This window comes from Phyllopteryx taeniolatus, chromosome 8 (assembly GCF_024500385.1).
Source record: "Phyllopteryx taeniolatus isolate TA_2022b chromosome 8, UOR_Ptae_1.2, whole genome shotgun sequence".
Taxonomy (NCBI): Eukaryota; Metazoa; Chordata; class Actinopteri; order Syngnathiformes; family Syngnathidae; genus Phyllopteryx; species Phyllopteryx taeniolatus.
The window spans coordinates 28,330,312-28,356,779 of NC_084509.1; the positions used below are offsets into that span (position 1 = coordinate 28,330,312).

Below are 26,468 nucleotides of genomic sequence, written 5' to 3' on the forward strand. Positions count from 1 at the left end.
ATAAAATTCAGAAACCACTAGTACTTCCAAAACATGAATATTGACTTATAATTAGATTCAAAAACGTGACAAAACAGTATTTGACGTTTACGTAGGATATTAGTAGGATTTCACGTCGCGTGAACGCCCCAATGTGACGTTTGAAAGCTTTTGAACATAAAACAAAACCAACCACACACACGCGGCAACAATAAACAAAACGTAATACGTACGTAATACTTAATGGCGCTGTTCACTTGAGTCGTTTTAAGACATCGACAAACGCTAATTGTACAGATGGGTAAAGAGGTCGTGTTGTTTGAATCGGTTTCACTCCAATTTGCTACCTTCATGCCATCGTAAAAAAAAAAAAAAATTACAAAAATTAAAAAATACAATGTGGCCTGTGAGGTAACCTAGCGACCTCCATTATCAGTTAGCCTAGCACAGAAACCGAAAGGCCTTGCTTTTACGGCCTGGCAAACAGAAGCGCTAACAATTGCAATCAATTAATATCGACGATTTAAAGCAATGTACAGCACATTAAAAGAGGCATCTCATTTTAAATCGAGAACATTTAACAAATATGACTGCACACAGGCACATTTAGCAGTAGCCTTTAGCTACTGTTGCCCTTTGGACCAGCCCGGATCTGAACACGAGCAAACTTTACCTCCGTGTTGAACGCGTTCACAGCTTCCATTCTTCTTCAGCTGACTGACACAAACCCAGCTGAAAATGTGTCTTTTTAAATTCTAGTTACTCGTCACCATGTATGTCGACGCCGATAACAATAATGTAACCAAGAGAAAGGAAAAACGAGAGTCAGGTTCTTCGAGGATTACATATTTTAGCTTAGCTGTTTCGTCGCGTACCGCCCCGCGATAGGTGCTGACAAGCCTGTGACGTCACGTTCGCGGCTGACGTCTTCCTTGAGGTCCTTTGGTTGTTGGCAACGAGGCATTGTTGGGCGACTATCGCCATCATAAGGCTGGAGTGTAAACTGTAGCAGATTGACGCTACAAAACTCGTTTATTTGTTTAGAGCACGTTAAAAAACTGACTTATTAAGTTAAAATTATTTGCAAGAAAAAGTATTTAAATGGATTTTAATGGTGTTTCAGCTAACATTGTGGAGCACGATGTGATAAATGTTGCCCATTCAACATCCATTGCAGTCTGGTCATCCTTGAAGGGGGATCCCACCTTCTGTGGTCCCCCTCAATGTTTTTTTTTTTCCTCCCCAAATGGTGGGTGGAGTTTTCCCTAGCCCGGTTGGGGGCTTTAGATCAGTCGATCTTTACTCTTTTGTGATAAAGGGCGATACAAAAAAAAAGGAAAAAAAACTCGAACTAAGGCCGAAAACCAACATTGAATGCCCGTGACCTTTGATCCTTCAGGCGGCACTGCATCAAAAACCGACCTGAATGTGTAAAGGATATCACCGCACGGGCTCAGTAACACTTCAGAAAACCAATGTCAGTAAATACAGTTCGGCGCTACATCCGTAAGTGCAACTTGAAACTCTACTATGCAAAGCAAAAGCCATTTATCAACAACACCCAGAAACACCTCTGGCTTCTCTGGGCCCGAGCTCATCTAAGATGGACTGATGCAAAGTGGAAAAGTGTTCTGTGGTCCGACGAGTCCACATTTCAGATTGTTTTTGGAAATTGTGTCCTCCGGGCCAAAGAGGAAAAGAACCATCCGGACTGTTATGGACGCAAAGTTCAAAAGCCAGCATCTGTGATGGTATGGGGGCTGTGTTAGTGCCAATGGCATGGGTAACTTACACATCTGAGAAGGCACCATTAATGCTGAAAGGTACATACAGGTTTTGGAGAAACATGCTGCCATCCAAGCAACGTCTTTTTCACGGACGCCCCTGCTTTTTCAGCAAGACAATGCCAAACCACATTCTGCACGTGTTACAACAGCGTGGCTTCGTAGTAAAAGAGTGCGGGTACTAGACTGGCCTGCCTGCAGTCCAGACCTGTCTCCCATTTGAAAATGTGTGGCGCATTATGAAGCATAAAATACGACGACGGAGACCCCGGACCGTTGAACAGCTGAAGCTGTACATCGAGCAAGAATGGGAAAGAATTCCACCTCCAAAACTTCCAACAATTAGTGTCCTCAGTTCCCAAATGTTTATTGACTGTTGTTAAAAGAAAAGGTGATTTAACACAGTGGTAAACATGACCCTGTCCCAGCTTTTTGGGAACGTGTTGCAGGCATAAAATTCTAAGTTAATGATTATTTGCTAAAAACAATAAAGTCCATCAAATTCTAAGTTAATGATTATTTGCTAAAAACAAAGTTTATCAGTTTGAACATTAAATGTCTTGTCTTTGTGGTGTATTCAATTAAATATAGGTTGAACATGATTTGCAAATCATTATATTCTGTTTTTATTTACGTTTAACACAACGTCCCAACTTCATTGGAATTGGAGTTGTAATGAGTTTTTAAAAATTATGCCTACTTTTGGCCCATCGTGTATGATAACTGACAATCAAATCTAAATACAAACAAAATAAGTTCAAGGTTTTACAAAATACAAAGGCAAAAAAATATATACACATGGTGACAGGACCCCACCTATTTTGCAAAGACTCAAGGACAAGTTGCTGTTGGGACAACACTGCTGTGGTTCATTTCTTCCAAACCTTTGCTAGAACGGCATCACTTCAGTCTAAAACAAAACTACCATGGACAACTCCACTCATGTGGCTTTTGTTGGATGGGAATATTATTATGGCTACGTGGATCCAGTGATTGTCGACGAGAGCAAGTTGAAATACAACAAATGTAAGCCACTTTGCTGTATTGTATATCTCTTTTTTTTCTCCTGCATGACTTATTCCATCACCGCTTGCAGATTCAATCGTCATTGCATTTTGGATCACTATGGCCGCCTTTGTGGGAGTCCTCTTCCTCACACTGAATCTTTTGTCAGGCAGCGGGCGCTCACCGTGGTAAGGCAGAGTTCAAATGTTACATTTTAAGCAATAGTGAACCCCCTCATATTTGCAAACTTAGTTTTTTTTTGGGGGGGAGCTTGTCCTTCCCTTATTCCTTGGAAAAACTTACCTATTTGCAAGCCATGCACCATCTGGTAACAGCTTGATGCCAAGCACCTATGTTGAACTGAGAGGAGGCGCTTCATCAAGTTAGGCTAGAGCTTTGTCTAATTGTGGTGGTTTGACTTCCAGCTGAAACAAGCACTGGGCATCTTTTTTGAAGGATTGTTCACTATCTGCTACTTCCACTGTTCGCGACTCAAAAAAATAAAAAAAATGGCCGAACGATGGCTCATTTCTTGAAAAACTGGTATCAGGTTACTCTTAAGTCAAGGTACCAGTGTAAAAAAAAAATAAAAAAAAATTAAAAAAAAAATAAATAAAAAAAGGGGCTTTGCTGCCATTTTGTGGCATCTCTAGGCAATTATAAACCTCCTGTGGGCATCAGTTGCAGATTTTCACGATTAACGGCCGGGCTTGGTCCCTATCCCCCGTGGATAGAGGGGGTTCACTGTACAATTATCTTCAAATGCATAAAACTGCAGGTGAGACATCTGTGCTGTTTCATTGCAGGAGACGCCATCAAAGAAGAAGGCAAAGGAGACACACGGCATCCAGTTTAATATGAGCATACATGAATGATTACTGGATAAAGAAACGAATAAATGGCCTTGGACGTTTTGATGCTTATTTTTTGCCCTGAAAAAGTCAACTTTTTAACATGATGGTACGTACACAATGAACGAGATCCTACATAGGTAGCATTCGCGTCTTCATGGCTACAAAGTCCTGACAGACGGCTCTGACGGCCGATGCCAGAGCTTTACGCGGCTTATGCCCGCCTGCCGTCACCATGGCGACGTGAGACAGGAAGAGTTGCGGACAGTCGGCTCCACTCCACACCTCGTGGATGTACAATGACAGCAGGGACAGGCCCGCTTCTAAGGAAAGAAAAATGACGAAAACATGGATGTGTATAATAAAACTTCTGTAATGTTACGTGTCAAATTGACCAATTTTAAAGTTACACACAAAGTCATTTTTCAGTATGAAACTTTATTGGCCATTCTACATGCCGATCGTTACACATGGCATAAATATGGCTTGAAATGGTTAGTAACAGAGTCAATAATGAGATGTAAACAATGTTTATTAGGATTTCTGCCTCTCGCATTCTTAAACAGACCCCGGGTCAAATTGACCCGATAAGATATTGCTGTTCTTGACAAACGAACGTTACAAAAGGTTAAAAGTCTCACCGCATTTCGCCTCATCTCGCGAGTCTTCTGGCTGGCAAGCAGAGACGACGGCTCGATGTATCTCCGGAAGTTGTCCTCGCCTCTCCAGCAAGCGTCTCATGAGGTCGGTGAACAAGCGGAAGGTTTCCCCCGTCGGCGTCTGGCAGGCGCGATGGTAGAGGCGAAGCAGGTCTGCCTTGAGTTTGGCGTCACGCAGCAGCGCATCCACAATCTCCCCGTGCTCCATCACGCTCTCTTCCAGCCAGCGCAAGAAGCCCTTTGAGCGTTCTTCGTCGTAAGAGTCCTCCACAAGGCACCCGAGGGACCACTTGGTGAGCAGGTGGGCCGTTTCCACAGCCGGTAGACTGGGACCCTCTGTGGAGTGTGGTTCACTGAGAGCAAACACAGGGCGCCAGTGCACCAAGATGCTGCCGAGAGACAATTTGCACTCGGTCAGGAGACTCTGCTGTCGTCCTTCTGTCTCGGCGTCTTCTGACAGGTTCTCCTGAGTTGTGCGGGCTCGGGAGCCTTTACAACGAGTCTTGTCCCTTGTGGACCTTCCTGTTTTAATGCCATGAGGAAGAGGACAAATGATGGTAAACGCACAAATATAAAGACTGAACAGTCCTGTCCAGTTTAGTGTATTGCTTGTATAAAAATAGTAAAATAATCTTTGGAGTGCCTACCACCCATCAAGTACCCATTAAACAACCAATGAAAGCGTAATTTGGCGACTTGGTGATGAAGTGCTGCCTCCATGGGTGAGAATGACAATCTCGGCTTTTTACTGTCTTTGCGTGGTCTCGCTTTGTTAGACTCGAGGCTCAACTAATTCTGCCCGTAGTCGTCATTCTGATGAAAAACATTCACACGTTGACACACCTCGCGGCAGAGGGGCCGGGTGAACAGTGGCTCATTTGCATGAGACAGGACCGCCCCCTTGAAACTAGCTGATTTCAAACTTGAAGAATACGTCTCTTTTTAATTTCAAATATGTTTGCTGTTAGCCCATAATTTACATGAAAATGTGCTAAATATATCTTCCATCATCCATCCATTTTCTACCGGTTATCTGAGGTCGGGTCGCGGGGGCAGAAGCTTTCGCAGGGACGCCGAGATTTCTCTCTCCCAGCCACGTGCCCGGAACACCTCACCGGGGAGGGGTCCGGGAGGCATCCGAATCAGATGCCCCAGCCACCTCATCTGGCTCCTCTCGATGCGGAGGAGCAGCGGCTCTCCTCTGAGATCCTCCCGGATGACCGAGCTTCTCACCCGATCTCTAAGGGAGAGCCCGGACACCCTGCGGAGGAAACTCATTTCGGCCGCTTGTATCCGGGATCTTGTTTTTTCGGTGAGGGTAGGAACATCTATCATATCATATCTTGTTTTATATTATTAAATGAAATTATGGTGTAGCGCTGGATGAGAGCAGATTCCTGATTTTTTTTTTTTTTTTTGGACTGCATATTTATCTACATTTTGCTTAATTTCTCATGAAGTGATGCAAGAACCTGCTGAAGGAGGGACTCACCCAACAGTTCTTTGACTTGGTGCTTTTCAAACAAGGTCTGTTTCTGGCGCAAGAGCGTCGTGTGGCCAGATAGCGTGCTCCAGCACATGAGCAGAGTGACGGCCTCGGCGGAGGACAGAGGCTGAGCTCGCAGGGTCATTCGCCCGGCTCGTTCGCTGGCGCAGAGCGCGCTCGTCCGATGCTTCAGAATGGACGAGAGGGTCTGCAGAAATGTGCTGAGCTGGGCGGCCTTCACGCCCAACCTGAAAAAACAGATACATCAGCATCCTTGACCAAGACCTGCTTCTCGTTTAATCTAAATATTTACCTCAAGCGGCGGCTGATGGTCAAAGCCACGCATAGGAATTCGTTGATGAGTGTGAGTGGGAGACACTTCACTGTCTCTTGTTCCAATGTGGAAGTCCCGCCTCTGTTCAAGGGGTTCTCCTTCTTCCCGAGGTTTGTCAACCACAGCAGGTGGAGCAGATCTATGATGGAGCCCAGCAAATGTTGTCCAAGGTTCCTGAGGGCCACACCGTAACAAAAATTGAAGGGTGGGACAACTTTTGCGCTCAAGGGCCACATTTGATGTTTAAAAAAAAAAAAAAAGTAAAACGGTTTATTTTATAATGAAATCATTCTTTTTTTTTTACTTTTATTATTGCTGGTTCATTTACTTAGAATTAATTCAAATGTATTATTTTACAAATATTTTTCAATTTATTATTGACAACCCAATGAACCAATCATTTAATGATATGAATACATTGAAAATACAAAGTGAATACATACATTTTAATTAACAGATTTGCAGGAAAAGGGCTAAATTATTGCAACAAACATGACAGGATTCTTGATAATGTAAACGCTCGGTGGGCCGGATTAAATAACGGGCCGTACATTGCCCACCCCTGCACTGGCGCATCCCGTGCGACTCACCATTTTTCAACCATCTGTATGAGCCACGTCAGAAGGCCGCAGCTCTTGCTGAGGTCGTACGCTGCTTTAGTTACATGTGCAGCCTTAGACAACACCCTGATGATCTGCGCCTGGTGGACAAAGTCTGTCAGTTTTTCACCTAAACATTGACTTTGATGGCCATGTACACTGAACAAAGCCCACGTAAGGCACTGGGATCAAAAAAGAAACCCAAGTCAGAGCAGAACGGAAGAATGTATGCCAACTGAGGTAACAAAGTCCCAGCCTAACAAAGTCAACTACCTGAGCGTGGTCGTCACACAACGGGCTGCTGCCGAAGCCAAGAAGGCTGTGGAAGATTCCTTGCTGATTGCACACATCGTAGCAGTGTCCGTCACTTATTCCTTCCTCCAGCACGCTCAGGATCCACTCTCGCTCAGTCTTGTGCTATGTGCCAAACAAACAAACAAACAAACAAACAGTCAGTGCCCCCTCCCGTGACCTACGAACCAACATAAACACATCAAGGTTGCATGCATAAGCGTGGCTTTGTTTGTCTTTTTAAGTCCCCGAGGGCTTTACCTCTTGGTCAAAGTTGTAGAAGAGCTTGAAGAACTCGGGCACCCTCCACAAGTCCAAACTCTGATGGGACAGCAGGAACCGATTCAGAACTACGTACATGTAGTCCTCTGTGGGAAGGAGGCAACAGTGGTCAGTGGTTCTCAAGATTTGAAGGGCCACCGAAAATAATACTTCTCTTCAAGTACCACCAGCATGGCATATTAAAATACAGTATACACCAAAATATAGGAAAATAAAAAACTGTGCTTAAATAATGGTTCAATTAAAATGTATTTCACATAAACGTTAAATAACAATCATACCCAAATAAATGTTTAAAAACCTACACACAAACAGTTCTCAACGATAAAACGCAAATGTACTGTATTTAACTTAAATACAAGTGAACTGTATCGAAGCAGTGACTGAGAATCACTGAAATAGGCAACTCAAAAAAAATTTTTTTTTGGGGGGGGGGGGGGGGATCAATTACTTGCAGTGTTTTGCTATTCGCGGCACAGTAATTGTCCTATCCCCCGTGAGTATTATGGTACCCACCAGGTTTGAGCATCTGCTGAGCCACTTTGCTAATGTACGTCGTCAAGACAAAAGGAAGCCGCTGATTCTGCTGGCGAACTCCGTTCTTCATCGTGTCCAGCAGGTACAGCAGCTGTTGGCCAGGAAAATTCAACCGGTGATTGTATTCATTTTTTTCCCCCCCTATTGACTACTTGCAATTATTTCTTTACCTGTTTCTTCTCTCTGAAGCGGGCGGCCTCCAGGTGCTGGTAGAAGCAGCTCAGCACGTGGTACGCCGCCGCTCGCGCCTTGCCGTCGTAGCTGCTCAGAGCCACCACGGTCAACCCGAGGGCGTGGGCTGAGACGAACTTGTGGCAGTCCACCACAGACTCTTTGAAAAGATACGTGAGGGTAAATGGGAAAGCCGAGCGGCGATAGGAGTGTGAGCGAAAGTCGCTCACCTGGTCGGAGTATGGCGCTGAAGAGCGGAAGGAGGAAGCACGGGTCGTACAAACCCTCGAGGTCGTTCACTGCTTTGTCGTAGAGCAATTGCGCTTTATCCGCCTGTGAACGTTCAAAACATTGGATTTGCAATGAGGGGGGGGGCGGACCACTGAACCCAAATGATCCAGCTGATGGCGCTGTTATTCTTTGTCGCCAATGCACTAGTGTCTGTCAAACAACGAGACAGTGGTTTTATTCCTAAAAAGTACATTTATATTATTGTATGCCACTGTAACATTATGCGCAGTTTGAACATTACCACTGATCTTAAATATAGTAAAAAAAAAAAAAATTCAATTAAAAGATTAAACTAATGTATTAGACATAAACTTTTAATAAAAAAAATATTTAAAATCAAACAGTTCTTAAAGATTAAATGTATTTAATTACAAAAATACATTATTAAATAAGAGAAAAGATTATAAATGACATAAATAAAGGTCAATAGTTCAAAGAGGCATTTATGCTATGAACTCTGCCTAGCAACAAGGGGCCAACCTGAAGGTTTGACGTGATACATTTTTTTTTTGTAATATATAATTGGAATCAGGGCGGCACGGTGGTCGACTGGTTAGAGCGTCAGCCTCACAGTTCTGAGGACCCGGGTTCAATCCCCGGCCCCGCCTGTGTGGAGTTTGCATGTTCTCCCCGTGCCTGCGTGGGTTTTCTCCGGGCACTCCGCTTTCCTCCCACATCCCAAAAACATGCATTGACTGACTGTGAGTGCGAATGGTTGTTTGTTTCTATGTGCCCTGCGATTGGCTGGCAACCAGTTCTGGGTGTACCCCGCCTCCTGCCCGATGACAGCTGGGATAGGCTCCAGCACGCCCGCGACCCGCGTGAGGAGAAGCGGCTCAGAAAATGGATGGATGGATGGATAATTGGAATCATTTGTACTATATCGAACACTATGTAGAGAAAATATTACATAGTTGATATATATCAATAGTTACATTAGTTGATGCTTGAGCCCTGTGAACTCTGCCTAGCAACAAGATGCCAGGCAAATGTGTAACAGGATTAGGTAAAATAATATGAAAATTCAATTTTCCTTTTATTAAATAATACTAATTCATATCATATAATTAATTGTATGCATAATAGACAAACTATTATATGTGAATAATCTTAAAATAATAACGAAAAAACACATTGTAAGAGGCGATCCGCACATTTTCCCTCAAATAAAAACTGTGCTGATGCAACAATCTCCAAAGCAAACCTGTGGGACAATCTTGCGATGCTGGGGAAAGTGCGCAATAGTCCGGAGCATCTTGTCGGCGTTCAACAAAGCCAACAGGTCATCCGAGTGCGTCTGCTTCCACAGAGACGATGCCAAGCTCTTCCTGGTCTTGTGGTGCTCCAGAGCGGCCGGACCCCACATCGTGGACCTGTGGACGGAATTCCCAAAGTCTAGCGTGTGTATGAGCAATTTGTGGAATGAAGAAGAAAAAACATGGCACTCACTGAAATTTCAGAAGGCTGACATTGTTTTTTTCATATTCCTGAAGAAGCAGCAGTATCGTCTGATCTGTTTAAAGAGACAGGACGGGAGGAAAAAAAGAATCAACTACATTTTTTTGTTGCTGAATTATATAAAAGCTTTAAAATAATGAGGGGTGCAAAAGAAGAAATGCAAAATTCATTCAAATGTCGTATATAATTCCTACTTTCTTCCTGTTTGATATTTTATTCTGTCCCTTTATACAGAAATTTTAATTCAAATTTGATTTGATGGGACAAAGAACTTAATGGATCAGATCTGGATGCAACCTCGTCTGACATTACCTGTATTGCTCAGCGTGGCTCCATACGCTCCCAAAAGTACCAAGAAATGATTCATGTTGCACACTGCTGGACATTTCTTCACCAGACAGAGGAGGAGAGACACCAAGGCTTCTGAAAAGCAACCACAAAGGTCAAAATATACAATTCAAGTTTTCCGTTATTCTTGAAGTCTTCACGCACCTTTAGCATGACACCTGCTCGGATCGCCGTCGTCTGAGTCCAGCATGGTGGGCAAGAACAAGGAGTGGCTGCTGGTCATCATGTGGAGGGTGGCTAACGGGATCCGATCATTTGTGATGTCCGTGGGCCGGTAGACCTCTTCCAAAAGGCTCCTCAGGGTGGTGAGGAAATGCTCGTCTCTGTAGCGGTACCTGCACAAGAACATCTAATAAATACATTTTTCTTTGTGAAGGAAATAGAAGGATCAATGTCAACTTACTTCAGTCCATTCTTCACAAAAGCGTTCCAGTCGGCTGCAACGACGTCGTCAGTTGATGTCTGGACAGAGACGACTAATGTTCAAACTCATAAAGTTAAACCGAAAAAAAAAACCAACTCCATCAATTGACAATTGAAAGAACGAAACGTACACTGACTCCAAATGTGCTCGTGAGAGTTTGTAAACCTACGATGAGGCTTTGCAGCCTTCCCAAGACGGTCTGCTCTTGCTTGGAGGTGCTTGTGGCCTGATCTTTGGCGTGACCGTAAACCGCAACCAGACACTTGAGGGCGGCTGCAGTCACACGCTTCCTCCACTTTACTTCTTCCTCCTGACAGTGGGACAGCTTCTCTGCGATGACGTCCACCAGCTGCCACCTGAGCGAGAAAACCACAAACAAACAGAAAATCTTACAAGTTCTGTGCCGATGACTTGTAAACGTGTGGTAAAAGTGACCTTTCAAAGCTGTCCGCTTTCTGCAGGGCGTCCGGGAGGTTGTGCGTCAAATCCCCGATGTCGCCGATCTCTGCAGACAGCTTGATCAGAGCCGCCAGTGCTTCAACCAATGTAGCGTCTTCTATACTTTCCCTGAGAGCAGACTGGCTCATCTTGGCCAGGAGATTCTCCTTCAGGGACTTTAAGACCTCTTGTTGCACTGCAACGATATTTCATGAGCAGAACAAAGAGTAACCTGATAAGATGGATCAGATATAAGCATACCGAAATGTTTAGTGATATACACCATTTTAGGTTCAAATTACTGACAAATACCCAATCTGAATCATATTTGGGTCAGACTTCAATTGCGATTCAGTAGACGCTAAACTTGCTAATTGGGATTGTTTTTCCATGTCAAATATAGATTGTTAACAAATGCAAAGTTTTGATTAGATCTGGATGAAATCTGGTTTTTCCTTTTCTTTTTTTGATTTGGACATTATTGCTTATGCCCGTGCATACTATTTTTATTCAAATTGGATTGAACTAAACTGACAGAAACATGATGTTCTCATGTTGAATTTACATTCCTGCCAAATGTGCCAATTTGTTAACATTTGAATTCAAACCCACAGTATATTTTTCATGTTTAATTTAAACGTCTGCAAAAGTACGAAATTTGAACAGATTTGGCTCACATCTGTATTAAACCTGATTTGACATTACAGCGTTTGACACTGCATACACAAATGAAATTCAAATTGGATTGGCTCGGAGATCTGAACATGATTGTTATCATGCAAAATGTACATTGTTGCCAAATGTGCAATTGAATCAAAGGAGGCACACATCATTCAAATTGGATTCAACAGAGATATCTGTCATCTGAACATGTTAATGATTCTTCATGTTGAAATTACATTGTCACCAAGTGCACAATCGGATCAGATCTGGATTTTAAGTCGGTCTGACATTACACTTTATGACCTTGCATAAATAATTTCTTAAAACACAGACAGAATTTAACAAATAACTTGTATCCATTATAAAAGATGGGGCCTTTTTTTTAAATCGAGCATATATTTTATATTGGAAATCTCTCACTGCATAGCACCGACCAAAAATGGCACAAAAAGTACATACTAAAATAATGATGATTTTAATTGTACGCTCTGCATCATGTGGAAGAGAATGTAAGTGTTCTGCCTCTCACTTTACGTCGTTGGCATAGAGGGAAGAACAAAGAGAGATTATATGTTGGAAATGACGACTCTAATCTGACTAATGAGGTGACAATGGATAATTTCCCACTGCACACCCGAGGATCTGTGATGTGTGATGGCACACTCACTGTCATAGAGGATGATACCGCAAAAGCTACAAACACAAAGATAATCGCATATTTCGCTGCAGTTTTAATACAAACCGTCTTTGGGCACGGCCGGGTCCTCTCTCCCCACCACCAGCAGGTACGCTCTGATCAGCGGGAGGAATTTTTCCGTCGCGTTGGTCATCTCCTTGACATTATCCGGCCGAAGACACCACATCTCAAAGCAGAGCCGTTGCGTGGAGCAGTTGCTCACCAGCAGGTCAGCGATGGCCAGAGGGTCCCGGAGAGGACGGCGGAGGCAGTGGTGCAGTACGTCGGTGTGGACGAGCCGGGCGCGTCCGGGCTCACCGGACAGCGTCTGCAGTAGGAAGGCCTCCAGTGCCGGGCTGGAGCAGGACAGCAGCAGCGTGCCCAGGCCGCCTAGTTGAGCCTGCGACAGGACGATGCCGTCGTCCCGGTACTGATCGGTCTCCGTGAGAATTTGCAGCGTGGCCTGGCCGTAAACACTCAGCTCGCCTTGCGCGGTAACGAGCCTCTCCTGCGGCAGGAGCAGCAACGCCGACAACACATCTTTCACTTTGGAGGGGCCCATGTAGCTGTGAAGGGCCAGGAGGGCCTGGAAAGGTCTGGATTGCCTCTTTGGAGTCTGGGAACGCATCTCCAGCAGCTCCTTGAGCACGGCTTTCTCAACAGCACCCACGTACGGGGCGAGGAGCTCCGCTTGACCCAGCTCGCGCAGGGTGGGGGCGCTCAACATCAGCAGGGTGGTGATGTCATCGCTCAGCTGAGCGCACATGTGCTTCAGTCGGACGGTGTTCAGAGAGTGCGGAGGAAGAGCAGCCAGTTCCAGAGACAGATACCACTGCTCCAGACAGGGGTGCTGGAAGATGCACTTCAGTGCTGTGAGAAGCATCTAAAAACACAGAAGGACACTATTAACTCTGGTGAACCACCAAGGTACTTCCGGGTGAGAGAACATGAGTGATTACCACTGACCGGAACGGAAAACGATGACGCAAACTTGATGTTTGGCGATAATGAAAATAGCAAACTATAATATTGGACATTCATGAAATGCTTAAATACAACGTAAACACAGAAAAGTGTTTGCCACATATTTTGCCTCCATTCAAAGCACATTGTGTTGCTCCTTCTGGTGTGTGTGTGGCTTGGCCACCTGCGTTTTTGCCTGCTACGGTAGCAGCGTGAGAAGCACTTGTTGTCACGTCACTTGAGGGTGAATTACTTTTCTCTCCAATCATCGTTGTTTGCTACAGTTGTGTGAAGGTACATTTTTAAGGAGTTTGTTGAACATAACGTTTTTGACTGTGAAGATTACGTCTGGGAGATGACTGCCATTGGTTGAGAAGCAGGATCAAGTGGTCATTATTACTTTGTATTGTCTATACCTATTAGCTTCAGTGCTAATTAAGCAATGCTAGCTTTCTGATAATTGTAATATCTTGCTTCGCTTTCCTTTTTTGTAACTGTGAACTTTTTCGTTCTACGGTGTGGGGTGGTGTGTCGAGGTGTCAATAATCATCTGGCTCAGTTAGCTTCTGGTGTGTCCGTCAGCAGAGATTATACATTACACTGATCAAACTCCACAAAATGGACACAATCATTACTCCTTCTTTATCAATAATCGATAAATCATGTCATGTCCATCCCCAAGAATCTGAAATCCTAATTCAATATCTAAACATGTTTTTTCCTGACCTGCTCTTTGTTGGCCTCAACGTTGGGCGACTGGTTCACGTCCAGGAAGAGATCGGATCCATCAAGGTTGTTTTGTTCTGCGGGCTCAGGGTCCGAAGGCACCTGCCAGCATTGTAGCTTGGACACTAGATCTTGGAGTATTCCCATTAAGGTCTTTAAAACTCCTGAGCCAGTGTTTTTTGAAAACTGTGCAGAAGAAAACCAAAATTAACAATGTGACTGAGCATAAAGAGAGGATTTACCTGTATATGCGCTCTTACTCTGCCAAAATGATCCACTGCCGATTTGACATAGAGTAAAACCTGCTTAATGGAAAGCAGATGTTCGGCGACCGTGATGGAACCTATCGCGACCTCCACCTTTGTCCTGAAGGTGTCCTCCAGCATGGGACACAAGCCGTCCAGGAACGCAGCTTTCAGCAGGGCCGTGAAGGAAGGCGTTGACGTTTTGTTTGGCGGACATTCCGATGATTTAAACTGCAAAGATACGAAAAAAATGATTGTACTGGCCATTTCATTAGGTACACCTCTTCACTGTGTTTCAAATATTAAGCACAAGATGTTTTTTTGCTCCTTTTCCACAATAGTCGCGTGAATAACAAAACAAAACGGAAACTCAAATGTCTACTTAACTTCAAATCTATATGCATAATCATTTTGAAACCAACATAATCCGATGCACACTGACCAGCTCCTCTCTGCATTGCTGCGGCAGCCACTTGAAGTAATAGTGGTGAAGCTGCACGACGGAAACGTGAGCAGAAACGGGCGGTTCGGAGGAGCAAGAGGACGCCAGCTCTTTGTCGTATTGCAGCAGACCCAAGCACAGCGGTAGCGGCTCTCGCTGGCCGTGCAGGACGTGGCATAGCACGGCGGACAGGTACTCAAACACAGCCCCTGCAGGGTAGGTAACACACACACACACGTTATCATTCAAAAAGTGTCTTGCTTTCATGTGGAAAAATCTGGTACATTTTGAGGGAAACCTGGAGAAAAGTTTGAAAAAAAAAAAACAAATGACTTTGGTCACTTAGTGTTCAACTGTTAAAACTTTGCAAATAAAATGATGGGTTGAGAGTGTCAAGTAGTAGGGAGGCTGGAAATTATCACAATTCTAAAAGAGCAGTGTTTGAAACTTTGATTTACTGTAAGCGGCTTTGACCATAAAGAAGGATGGTTCTGACATAGACAGAATGGTGGCGAGAGCACCAAAAAAAAGCCTCAATTTAAATACAACCTCAAACACCTACAATCAGATATCAATAAAAACAACAAGGGTCTTGTTTTGACTTGCATGGATTGATGTCTGAAAGTTGCTGGGAAAAAAATAACGCTGCTACTACATTGGTCACCTTGTCCTATATCACTCAAAATCAAATGGATCAAGGTGGCTGGGAATGTTGAAAAATGAAAATGAACTGATTGGATCTTCATTACTGCCACGATCTAAAATCAGATATCACTCAAACTCAGTGGGGTTCTTTCTTAGGCATAGGAATGAATTTTGAACGTTAGGATTTTTTTTTTTAAAAATTTTTACGATGGGTATACATCACAGAATTCAACCTCAGTTGCTTTGGCCATCTCATATGATTCAAAATCAATTTGGTTCTTATTCTAACGATATTAAAAAAAAACCTGTAAATTAGGATTGGTTGAGGATTACTGTACTGTTTAATGATGTAATATATCATATTTGAAATTTTGTGTAAATATGCATGTGTTCGTTACCTTTGTCTGGGGTAAGTTTGTTGCGGGCCTCCAGAGCGGCAGGGACGGCCACGCTGAAGGGGAACGTCTGTAGGACGAGATCCTCGCTCAGAGGCGGGCCCGACTCCTCTGCGTCGCCTTCGCTGCCCTCCATGATGACATCCAGCATGTCCAGGACGTCTGGCGGAGAGAGCGTGCGGTTAGGTGGGTACACACGTACTGACAATCGGGCCCAAATTGGAGCATTCTCTCTGTTGAATGCAATTATCCTGTGATACAGTCTGTGTTAAAAGAATATTTGTTTCTCCACAATCTGCTGGGGAAACAGTTTTGCGCTGACAAGCATAAATGATAAACCTGTTCAATACCTACTACCGCAAATCCTTAGCTGAGAGGTCAAGAAGTGAAATGAAGTGTGCCCTTGGGCCGGACACAAATAGAGGTGTAAGTTGCTGTTTTGAGCGTTTTGTAGAGTACCTCACAGAAGTGACTAGAACCTTCACATTTTTGTTTTTGTCATTTCATGGGACAACGATGAAGAAATGACATTTTGCTACAGTATAAAGTAGTCAGTGTAAAGCTTGCATAAAATGACTGTGCCCTCAAAATAACTCAAGACACAGACATTAATGTCTAAATCGCTGGCAACAAAAGTGAGGACACCCCTCTGTGAAACTGTCCAATGTTATTTGTGTTCGAATACATTTAGCACGTGTTTAAAAAACAAAAACAACACCCCCGCCCCCCCCAAAAAAAGGTTTTAATGAATTAAAATATTTGTTTAAAGTGTGTAAGAAGACCTGTTTTGTTGGGAGGTTCTCGAAAGCAGCCAGTGCGAGGGAACAGTCAAAGTGAAAGATTTTTTTTTGTTTTGCCTCTCTCCCAAATGAAGCAACTAATAGCCCGTGTAGTCTACTTTCTTATTAAAATTTGCCTGTACTCCCAAACATTTATTATTGTGTGTAAATGCCAAAGATGACTTGAATGACTTAAACCATTTGTGCGAGTGCGCATATTTGTTTGCCCATGTGTGATGTTACGTCAGTTTTCTTTTTGTGTTGAATAACTTAACTACTGAATACAGTTGTTTCTGTAACCTGGTTTCATGACTGTGTACATGGTATATGCATAGCGTTGGTGCTTTGCTTATTATTCTTTTTCTGCGTTGTTACAGACCACAGTAAAACAATGAAATGAAACGCAATACCGATGTTTTAAGTGCTTTAATGACACCTTGTGGCCTCTACAGGCAAATACAGGCAATTACAACTCACTCTTAGGGGACATTAATCACTGCCAGGCTTCCCAGTTAACATGGATATTTGACTTCTAATGCCGTCAATGGCAGTGAACGTGTTAATTACTAGTGGATTTTCACAATTTCCCTAGCCTGTACCCACTTTTTGAAGAACGAGGCATCACATGCGAGAGACTGAGAAGGCTTACCGTCGATGTGGGACACACAGACACTGGCGGCGTCTCCCTCCTGGTTGCTGAGGTTGGACTGCTGGTAGGCCGCCTCCTGCACCAGGCTGGCAACTTTATCTGTGTATGTGTGCGATTGGCATACCAGCTTGACAAACACCTACAAAGAAGAAATAAACCATTTATTGCCAATATTGACGTCATGAGCATTCTACAAAATCACGTAGATGCGCTTGCTCACTCTCTCCAAGAACTGTATGACCATCTCTTGTTGGCCAGGCTCTACCAGGTCCAGCTGGTCCAGCCAGAGTTCAAGTTCAGCCCAAGTGTACTCAAACACCCCGCTGTCCTTCAACACCTGAACAAAGACCGGCACCAATGATATATGTACAGTTTTTGATACATCAATGAGGATTTGTTTTAACGATGAGAAGGTTGTCTTCCAATTTAGTACTACATTGGTACTGTGACCAGGCTAGTAACTATTCATCCATCCATCCATTTTCTTAGCCGCTTATCCTCACAAGGGTCGCCGAGGGAGTGCTGGAGCCACGGATGGAACCCCGGTCCTCAGAACTGTGAGGCAGACGCTCTGACCAGTCGCCCACCGTGCCGCCGCTAATAACTACATTTACTTAAATATATCAAATCAATATTCACCATTAAGATGACTTGAAATTCCATTAATTCGTTCCAACCACCAAAACCCACCACAGTATATTGTTGTTATGTTTTTTAATAGGGATGTCCCATCCATCCATCCATCCATCCATTCATCCATTTTCTGAGCCGCTTCTCCTCACGCGGGTCGCGGGCGTGCTGGAGCCTATCCCAGCTATCATCGGGCAGGAGGCGGAGTACACCCTGAACTGGTTGCCAGCCAATCGCAGGGCACAAACAAACAAACAACCATTCGCACTCACAGTCACACCTATGGGCAATTTAGAGTCCCCAATTAATGCATGTTTTTGGGATGTGGGAGGAAACCGGAGCGCCCGGAGAAAACCCACGCAGGCACGGGGAGAACATGCAAATTCCACACAGGCGGGGCCGGGGATTGAACCCGGGTCCTCAGAACTGTGAGGCTGACGCTCTAACCAGTCGGTCACCGTGCCGTTTTTTTTTTAATAGGGATGTCCCAATCACAAAAAAATTTTTCCACTGGATTTCGAGTATCGGCCAATGCAAAGTCCCGATCCGATACTTCGGCAATGCATTAAGAAAATCTTTTTTTCTTTCTTAATACTTATTGTCTCCTTTTATAGGTGAGATAGTTGCTATACAATCAGGCTTGATAAGTTACAGCTTGTATAAACAACGAGCATTTTTGTGGAATCCCAGCAATCGTCTGTTAGTGCTTTTCTTTTACAAACCACCACACAAACTCGAAAACTAAGCTCTTACTGTTCCATTTAGCAATATCTTTGCACCTCAGGATTATTTTGTCACTTTGTGAGCTTTCAAAATTTCGACCAAAAAAAAACCCAATTCTGATATTTTTTGTCACTCTGCTGAAAATTACGCGATCGGCCCTGAATTCCGATCACATATTCAGATCGGGGCAAATCTAGTTTTTTAATAAAGACAAATAGCACCGTATTGTATAAAACACAATAATAGATAATGCAAAGAAATAAAACTGGTTTTATAGAGCGTAATTACTGTAAGTCGGGACAAGCCGCAAGTGACAACAAGTGTGCGCCTGAGCTGTGGGCCTTTAAGGGGTGTGGCCTTCTCAGCAACATCAGGAACAATCAATGTGGGCATCTGGATGCGAGTTTTGGCCTACTTTTCCTTGCTTGTGAGTATTCTTATATTGCATTTGTCTGTTTGGCTGTTTTCCGTTCAATAAACAGCTGAAAGCGCATCGGCAACAGTCGCTCTCCTTTTTTTCACCTCACTCAAGAGTCCATCCATACCTTTTGATGGGAATCGTCACAATCGTTATGAATACATTTGTTCAAGCCTAACAGAATCTGTAATTTTACATCTCACTCACTACAGTAGTACAACCACAGTTTATTCGCATTGCAAAATCCAAGCCCATCAAATCTGGTGGGCTATATTGTGGTCGCCCACAACCAAGCACTTGTAGCTTTCATGTATGACTTGAGCTTGACTTTAGAAGCACGGGCAGAGTGTAGCAGCCAAATGGGCATGACTCATTGACCATGATCGTAAACAGTGGAAAATACATACAGAGCATGTTACCCACAGCATTTTGAGCCTGCCAATGCCCAAACCATGAAACTAATAAAAAATAGCCACGTTTGAAATGTAAATGCGATTGCCATGACATAAAGCCATTCAATTTTTGTCCTCAGTGGAGTCACGGGTGAGCCGGAGCCTATCCCTGCTGACAAGGGCGAGATGTGGGGTACACCCTGGACTGGACGCCAGCCAATCGCTGGGCACATATACGGGAGGTTCCTTACTTTAAGAACCAGCATCCGAGTGGAGGTCTTCAGGTGGCCGCAGCGGCTGCCGACAAACATCTTGAGGAGCAGGTAGAGTACGGATTTCTCGCCGTTATCCGCAGCTTCCTGTGGGAAGAGAACCCTTTCCATCAATTCCCCATTGTTGTTATTGTGCTTTTACTGTAAAATGACTCCCTCCGGCTAAAATGGTTTTATAGCGGGATATTATGTGGACAGATTCCTGTAAATACCTTTTCACATTTTGAAATGATGATGACAGCTGCATGCGTCACATAAAGGGATTCGCTGCACCCGTGATTCTCTAAGTGCTACACGAGCTCAAAACTGTGTACAATGTTACAGTGGCTCAAACATTTTTTAAATCCAGTCCAGTACATTTGTTGAGTACTGTTCAGTTGTATTTAACTTTCAAGTAAAAATGTGCATTTAATCTTTTAGCGCTGTTTGATTTTAAACATGTATTTACTGTCGTTACAATTTTTGTTGATGTGCAATACATTTTAATTGAATCATTATTAAAGTACAGTTTTTTTCCCCCTATATCTAAGCACACCGTTATTGTTAAAATTGTGCTTTATGTTACAGTGGCTTACAACAATAAAACCTCTGCCTTGTTTTTGATGAACACCTGTATTGTCCTATTGGTTTATGACAGTGGTACTTGGAGAGACTTTTTTTGAGGTCGTACTTGGTGTAAAAGGTTTGACAACCACTGGGGTACTATGACAAAAGTATGCCACAGACATGTTATCAAGAGACCCAGGAGCTTTTTTATTTTTTAATTTTTATTTTGAATAAAAATGCATAATGTCTCTCCTTCAGAGGTTCTTCTTACTTGAAGACGGAACCACGAGAACTTGCTTGCAGGAAGGTCTAAGGCCAACTGCAGTATCTGATGCTGCAGGACGGGGGCAACTTCTTCGCTCACTCCCCCCTCTGACACAATGCCTTTAGACGATTTATATTAAAAAAAAAATAATCATTTTAAAAAAAGTATTACTGGTGGTTTGTGTTCTGACAGGCATGTGTAATTGTTACAAAAAAAAAATACCATTACCTTTGAGAAGCTTGCTGAAGTCAAATTTGCACTGAGTAACCAAGTGTGGCACAACATTTTGGTAAAGACATATGACCTGGAGGATGAGCGCTTTGAGCAGGACGACCTCAGGTGTCTCAGGAGCTGCAACACACGTTTATTCCGGTTAATTATCTGGATTCCATTAGAACGGGACAGTTGTTGTTTTGTTTTTTTCCCACCAAGGGCTCCCTAAAAGGACAATTTGGTATTTTGCGATTTTATCCTTTTTAAAAGGCCCCTTATGAAATTTAAGACCCTCAATATTATATCATGATATTTCAGAAATTGCGCGATATACTTTTCATATCCTACTTTGGACATCTCTGTATTATGAGAAGAAACAATATATAGTAATACGCGCTATTTGCGAAGACTAAACTTAGCTCCTCCCCGACATACAAGGATTGTCTCTCAGACGGGATGTATCACTTGGACATGTTTTTTGCTTTTTTCCCCCCAACAAATCTGGGGATAGGTTACACAAAAAAATCCTCTTTACCTGTCCGTTCCGCACCCGCGTCCTTGTTTGCCTTACTCCCTTCGCCGTCCGTTTTGTCCTTTTTGCTGAGCGACTGCCACTTTGAGACGACGCTCGTCATATCTGGCAAAATCTAGCACAAAGAGATGCATTTTGATAAAGGAAGGTCAATTTGAAGGGATTTAAAATGCTATTTTATGGTGTTCACCTTGCTCAGCATCTCTGTGTACTGCTGAACCAGGTCGGCCATCGTGTCCGGCGTGTAGACGTCGGAGCGGTGGTCCACGAGGAACGCCACATTCTTGGCTGCTTTCTTCAAGATGAAGCTCATCATGGTGAAGGTGGTGAGCTGCACCGCAGTGTTCGCAAACTGGCGGGAGAGGAGGCGAGCAGATTACTGGTCCAGCCCAGTGATTGTCGAAGTGCTCCTTCAAGTGGTCCTCAGTGCGTGCTATGTTGCGAAGTTCTTAGCAATGAATGCATGAAACCATTGCATCTCAAACGCCATCTTACAACCAAACACACGGCACTTAGGGACAAACACGTGGATTTATTCCCACCTGAAAACATTCTGTTATATTGAACTGTTACATTTGCATTTAATCTTCAAGAACTGTTAGTTGTGTTTTTTTTTTTTTAAACCTATTTAGTGTACTGCAAATGTGGTGGGATGCTCACATTGAGGCCCTGCGTGAAGAAGGCCTTGTTGCAGATGGGAGGCAGCGAGACCACCGTGATCATGGAGAGCAGGCGAGGGAGAGGAACGTGCTCGCTGGTTTGGAACACAACGCTGAGCTCCGGCTGGGCTTCGTAGATCTGACGTGAAAGAAACAATACCAGTGATGATATTAGTTAACAAAAACACACAGCACTCTTCAATAGGCACACTGACAATATCGAATGAGAGCCAATATAAGATCTATCTACCTTTCTATCTATGTGTGTGTGTGTGTATATATATATATATATATATATATGACACACATGTTTATGATTGTGACCATAGTTTGAACTACACTGTATCATATTGAGCTCCTAATATAAAAGTAAACAAATAATGAATACGCTAATAACGATTATAAATAAAAACAGCAACGTTACTATATAAATTACTTCCATATACATTTTCATGATATATTTTGTTCTGCATGATTCTCACTTTAGATAAAAACAATTTTTAATACATTTATTGAAACATAAAATCAGTTTTTTTGTCCCATATTAATATTAGAATTACATTAATTTCTGTGATTTAAACTTATATTTAGAGCAGAAATTGCTCCAAGTTACAGTTTCTTTTGATTTAAAATGTTTGTATTAACTTTGACACTGTCTTTGGATATTAGTTTTTTTCCCTTCATTTTAATACTTACCTTGGTAAATTAGTAAAAATGATTCATGCATAAAATATAAATAAGTCATATACACTATGATAATATAACTATATATATAATATGTACATTAAAAATGCATCTTTTCATTTTCAATATTCATTTCCAAATAATATCGTTTCTGTATTCATTTCCTGTAGCACATCAATTAGAATTACACTTTATTGTTATCAGTGTTTTCAATTTCTATTTGCATTTCTGCATCAACTAAAACTGCATTTGAGTCTGTATTCTTTTGTAATTCCTTTTTTGTTTACATTTACCTTCTTGAGCAGCCTGACATTGTCCTGCCAGGCGCTTTTGAGGCGGGGCGAGTACGAGTACTGCGTCTCTTTGAAGTATCGTGTGAGAACATCCGGACTGGCTTTGAGCGTGCGGACCACCAGCTCGGCCACCAGCTCGTCCTCCGTCGCCTGCTTCAGGCCCACCAGGAACTGAAGCAGGACGATGTTGCCCGCTCTGTGGAGAAAGTTGAGGTCGTCACGGACGGTGTGTTCTGCATTTATGTACGGCAGATAGTGATGCATAGTACTTGCCTGCCAGCCGTGCCAAAGCTGGCATCGTGGAAGCTGATGCCGTGCCTCCGGGAGCAACACAAGTCCAGAAGGAAGCTGTGAACCATCTCCCGCACCATTGCTATCGCAGCAACCTCCGAGCCATCCTCCATCTTTTAACATAGAAATATCATTTAGACCAGCAGTCCCCAATAAGGTTGCAAAGCGGTGGCATTTCCCAAAAAGTTTCAGGTAAATTTCTTCGGGAATTTAAGATGAGGAATTTTGGAAATATTCCACATTCACTTCAGTTGAGCCAAACGCTGATTCAGACGAACACTGACAAAGATCTTATTCAACTGAGACAAAAACTCACTTCGTTATCATCCGCGGTGGCGTCCACAATCCCGTTCCATTTATACAGCGACGCGACATTGGCTAACAGCGCGGCTGTGAAAAAACGCACCTTTTGCGTTTTGCTAATGGCCTTGTTTAATACAACCTGCAACGAGACAACACCAATAAACATCATCAAGAAATTTACATCCAGACAAATTAAACTGGAACCACAATCACATTTTGAGGATTTTGTTAATAAAGGCGACAAATTATGAAGTGTTGTAATGGCTTGTGTACAATTAACACGCGCGAGATGACACAACAAAATAAATATTGTGCGGGCTGCCTGAGCGAACTGTTCCACTAGATTGTGATGTGACAGTGCAGCTTTGTATTCTCTTCTAATTTACACAATGCTGCCGCCACACAGAGTTTCTCTGCCTTTGACTTGGAAGTTCGGCCGAGCAAAGATCTTCCATTTTAAAGCCACTGCACTGCTAACAGAGATTAGCTTTAGCCAACAGCGTTATCAGCATTAGAATCAGAATCATCTTTATTTGCCAAGTATGTCCAAAAAACACACAAGGAATTTGTCTCCTGAGGAAAAGAAAAAAAAGAGCTAGCCTACTAGAACAGATTAACATTACATTAGTTCATAGGAACTGCAGGTGTGGGCTGAATCCCATTTAACATGAGTTTAAATGTAAACGCGTGAATCTGAACACAGCCACATTCCCAGTTATAAAAGGCTGTGCACACTTGTGTAATCACATTACCTCAGTTGTTTATTTTTACTTCCCCTCTTGAAATGAATTATTTTTTCCTAATTACGTTTTACAGGCTATAAGTCACATTAATGCTTTTGAAATAATTTCTCTTGGTGTCATTTTTGTTGTGTCACAAAAACCTGGCATTTGAACACGGGAAGGCTTTTTATCTCCACTGTATGTACTAAAATAGATGAGCGTGCGCTTACCCTGCTTTTCAGCGTGGACAAGATTAAATTGACTATTGACATCCTGTCTTCTTTCAGTCCCGTGCTCAGAATTACCGGCAGAAGCTCTGTCGCAACACATTAACTCATCAGCAACGTGCAGGAAAAAAAAGTTGCTTGGTGATGACAACGACTCATGCTTACCTTTGACTTCTAGTATGTGTCCAACTGTTGCGTTGTCCCCAGACACCAAAAAGGACAGCGCAAACTGGATGAAGGCCATGCGGACGTCGGGTCTTCCCTGGGAAAAGTAGAGAAGATATACACTCCGTCCGAAAAAAGCGAAACAGTGAGGCCGATTTGTTACAATACCTTTGGAGGAGAGTGTATTTGCACGTAAAAGGTGCTCACAATCAAGTGACATTTTAGTCATCTTCTTACCTGCTTGTCTTTTCTCCTTGCCAGCCCAGAGAGGGTTTTATTAATGTAAATGTGACTTAGGATCTCTCTGGCCGCTTCGGGCCCTTGAGAGATCGAAGCGGACAGGAGGCTCAGACACTGACGCACCAATCTGGGGGGGGGGGGGGGGGGAATTGTTTCATTGAATGAGCGGTACAGTATAGGTGTTTTCGGTATTAGGTAGGTATTGTGACAAAAGCATGTTAGATGTAATTAAGACACCATCAAATTGTTTTAAACTGCTTTCTTGCAGTTGCGTTAATGTGACCGACCTGTGATTTTCTGACTGAAAGCTGCCTTGAATCAGCTTCATGTGGCCGGCAACGATCTTTTTCACTATGGCGTTGCCCACCATGTTGAAGTGGGTCAAATCGCTGGCGGTCCTCAGGAGAATCATCTCTAGACTCTCGAAGATCAGCACCATCTGCACACACACCCAAGATCCCATTATTAGACGTTCATTTTTAGGACAAACTGAAGTAAGACATTCAAGTCCAGTTCACCTCTCTCTCCGTTTGTTTTTCTCCTTCCAGCAATTTGAATATTTCTGCACACTCCATGGAGATTTTAATGTAACCTTCAACCACATCATACAGCTCAGATGATGGAAGTTTCTTGGCGGTTGCTATGAACATCTCAAGTCCTGTCGCCGAGCAAAGATAAATATGAATATGTCTGCTTTATGAGTGATATATATTTTTTTAAAGTAAAATGTTTACCCTTCATGGCTTTTGTAGGGTCCTTCAGCATGCTTTTAAAAAGAGTCCCGTTGAACTCAGTCATCTTTACTTTCTTGGTCGCCGTGTTGGGCTCCATCGCGTCATCACTGGGACGCTTTTTACCCATTTTTAAATATCTAAACTAACCATAGACTTAAAAAAAAATAAAAAACATATATACATAAAATGTCCGTCATGTGTCATCAGAAGAGTTCTACTACAGTACAATAGTTGCATCCACGTTGCGGTGTAAATACAGACAACCCGTTCGACGGAACTGTCACCCGGGAGGAAACAGTGACTGTTAGCAGAATGGTTCCGCACAAAGGTTCCGCCGAAAGCAATTCGCACAAACGCATGTATATAAATCAAAAATAACTTTTTAGATAAACAAAATTATTACATTAATTAAATTTTTTTTTACATTAATTATTATATATATAGTATTCTAACTATTGCAAAAATAATAAGACCGATTCAATGAAAATGATTGATGACGATGATCAAATCAAATTTATTTCTATAGCACTTTTTCATCTTTAATGACATCAAAACAGACAATTAAAGTTGTCAAGAAAAGAAAGAACCTGCCCCTTCGATCCCCACATATACAGTAAACACAAAAGACGTCCACGTTTAATTCTCTTTGTTTTATGTAATTTAATGGTAAACTTTAACTTGGAGTGCCGTTAAACTGCTTGAAGCCTCTTTTCTGAAGATTTGTTGACTGTGCCAAACGGCTGCTTGTTGTGAAGTGACTTGCGTTTTACTGCCGCCATACTGCCGCTCGTGTCTCAAGTTTGGGCAAGCGAGTCAAAGCAAAAACAGCAGCCAAAATGACTGCTCGTATCTCAAAAAACCCATAAGTCGGGTCACTCGTATGTCAAGGAACCACCGTGTAGTGGAACCTCTTGCATACCAGCATTTCATGGCACAGTATGGCAACATAAGGTTTGGCATAACGTGCAAGTGAACTCGTTTGTCAGCGCTTCCTCTTCCTCATATTTGAGCACTTCCTTCAATTTTAAATGTACGAATC

At 42.9% G+C, this 26,468-nt stretch overlaps 2 protein-coding genes across 3 annotated transcripts in view; both read right to left on the bottom strand.

Annotated features, from left to right (window-relative positions):
* LOC133482259 (SR-related and CTD-associated factor 4-like) overlaps positions 1–899 on the bottom strand; it is a 31,937-nt gene extending 31,038 nt beyond the window's left edge. Inside the window, exon 1 of one of the 2 annotated variants that reach the window (XM_061782215.1) lies at positions 653–899. In XM_061782215.1, the coding sequence (XP_061638199.1) occupies positions 653–682 (30 nt within the window). In that variant the 5' untranslated portion in view covers positions 683–899. The remainder of the gene's footprint in view (positions 1–652) is intronic. The other variant, XM_061782216.1, reaches the window with a different exon arrangement.
* A 2,706-nt stretch (positions 900–3,605) lies between these two features.
* urb1 (URB1 ribosome biogenesis homolog) lies at positions 3,606–25,750 on the bottom strand. Its single transcript, XM_061782631.1, has 39 exons — positions 25,430–25,750; positions 25,214–25,353; positions 24,983–25,134; positions 24,693–24,822; positions 24,456–24,552; positions 24,294–24,379; positions 23,355–23,480; positions 23,021–23,151; positions 22,748–22,943; positions 21,772–21,909; positions 21,302–21,463; positions 21,115–21,226; positions 20,595–20,717; positions 20,373–20,485; positions 19,535–19,642; positions 17,341–17,457; positions 17,121–17,259; positions 15,696–15,854; positions 14,653–14,861; positions 14,226–14,441; positions 13,966–14,151; positions 12,343–13,159; positions 10,935–11,133; positions 10,669–10,855; positions 10,479–10,537; positions 10,220–10,410; positions 10,040–10,150; positions 9,719–9,782; positions 9,474–9,642; positions 8,209–8,311; positions 7,978–8,138; positions 7,787–7,898; positions 7,250–7,356; positions 6,971–7,114; positions 6,689–6,798; positions 6,078–6,272; positions 5,771–6,012; positions 4,261–4,800; positions 3,606–3,942 (listed from the first exon to the last, which is right to left on the bottom strand). Exons 1-39 carry the CDS (start codon positions 25,554–25,556, stop codon positions 3,752–3,754), a joined length of 6,669 nt encoding a protein of 2,222 aa, XP_061638615.1. The 5' UTR covers positions 25,557–25,750; the 3' UTR covers positions 3,606–3,751.
* Between the last annotated feature and the right edge of the window lie 718 nt (positions 25,751–26,468).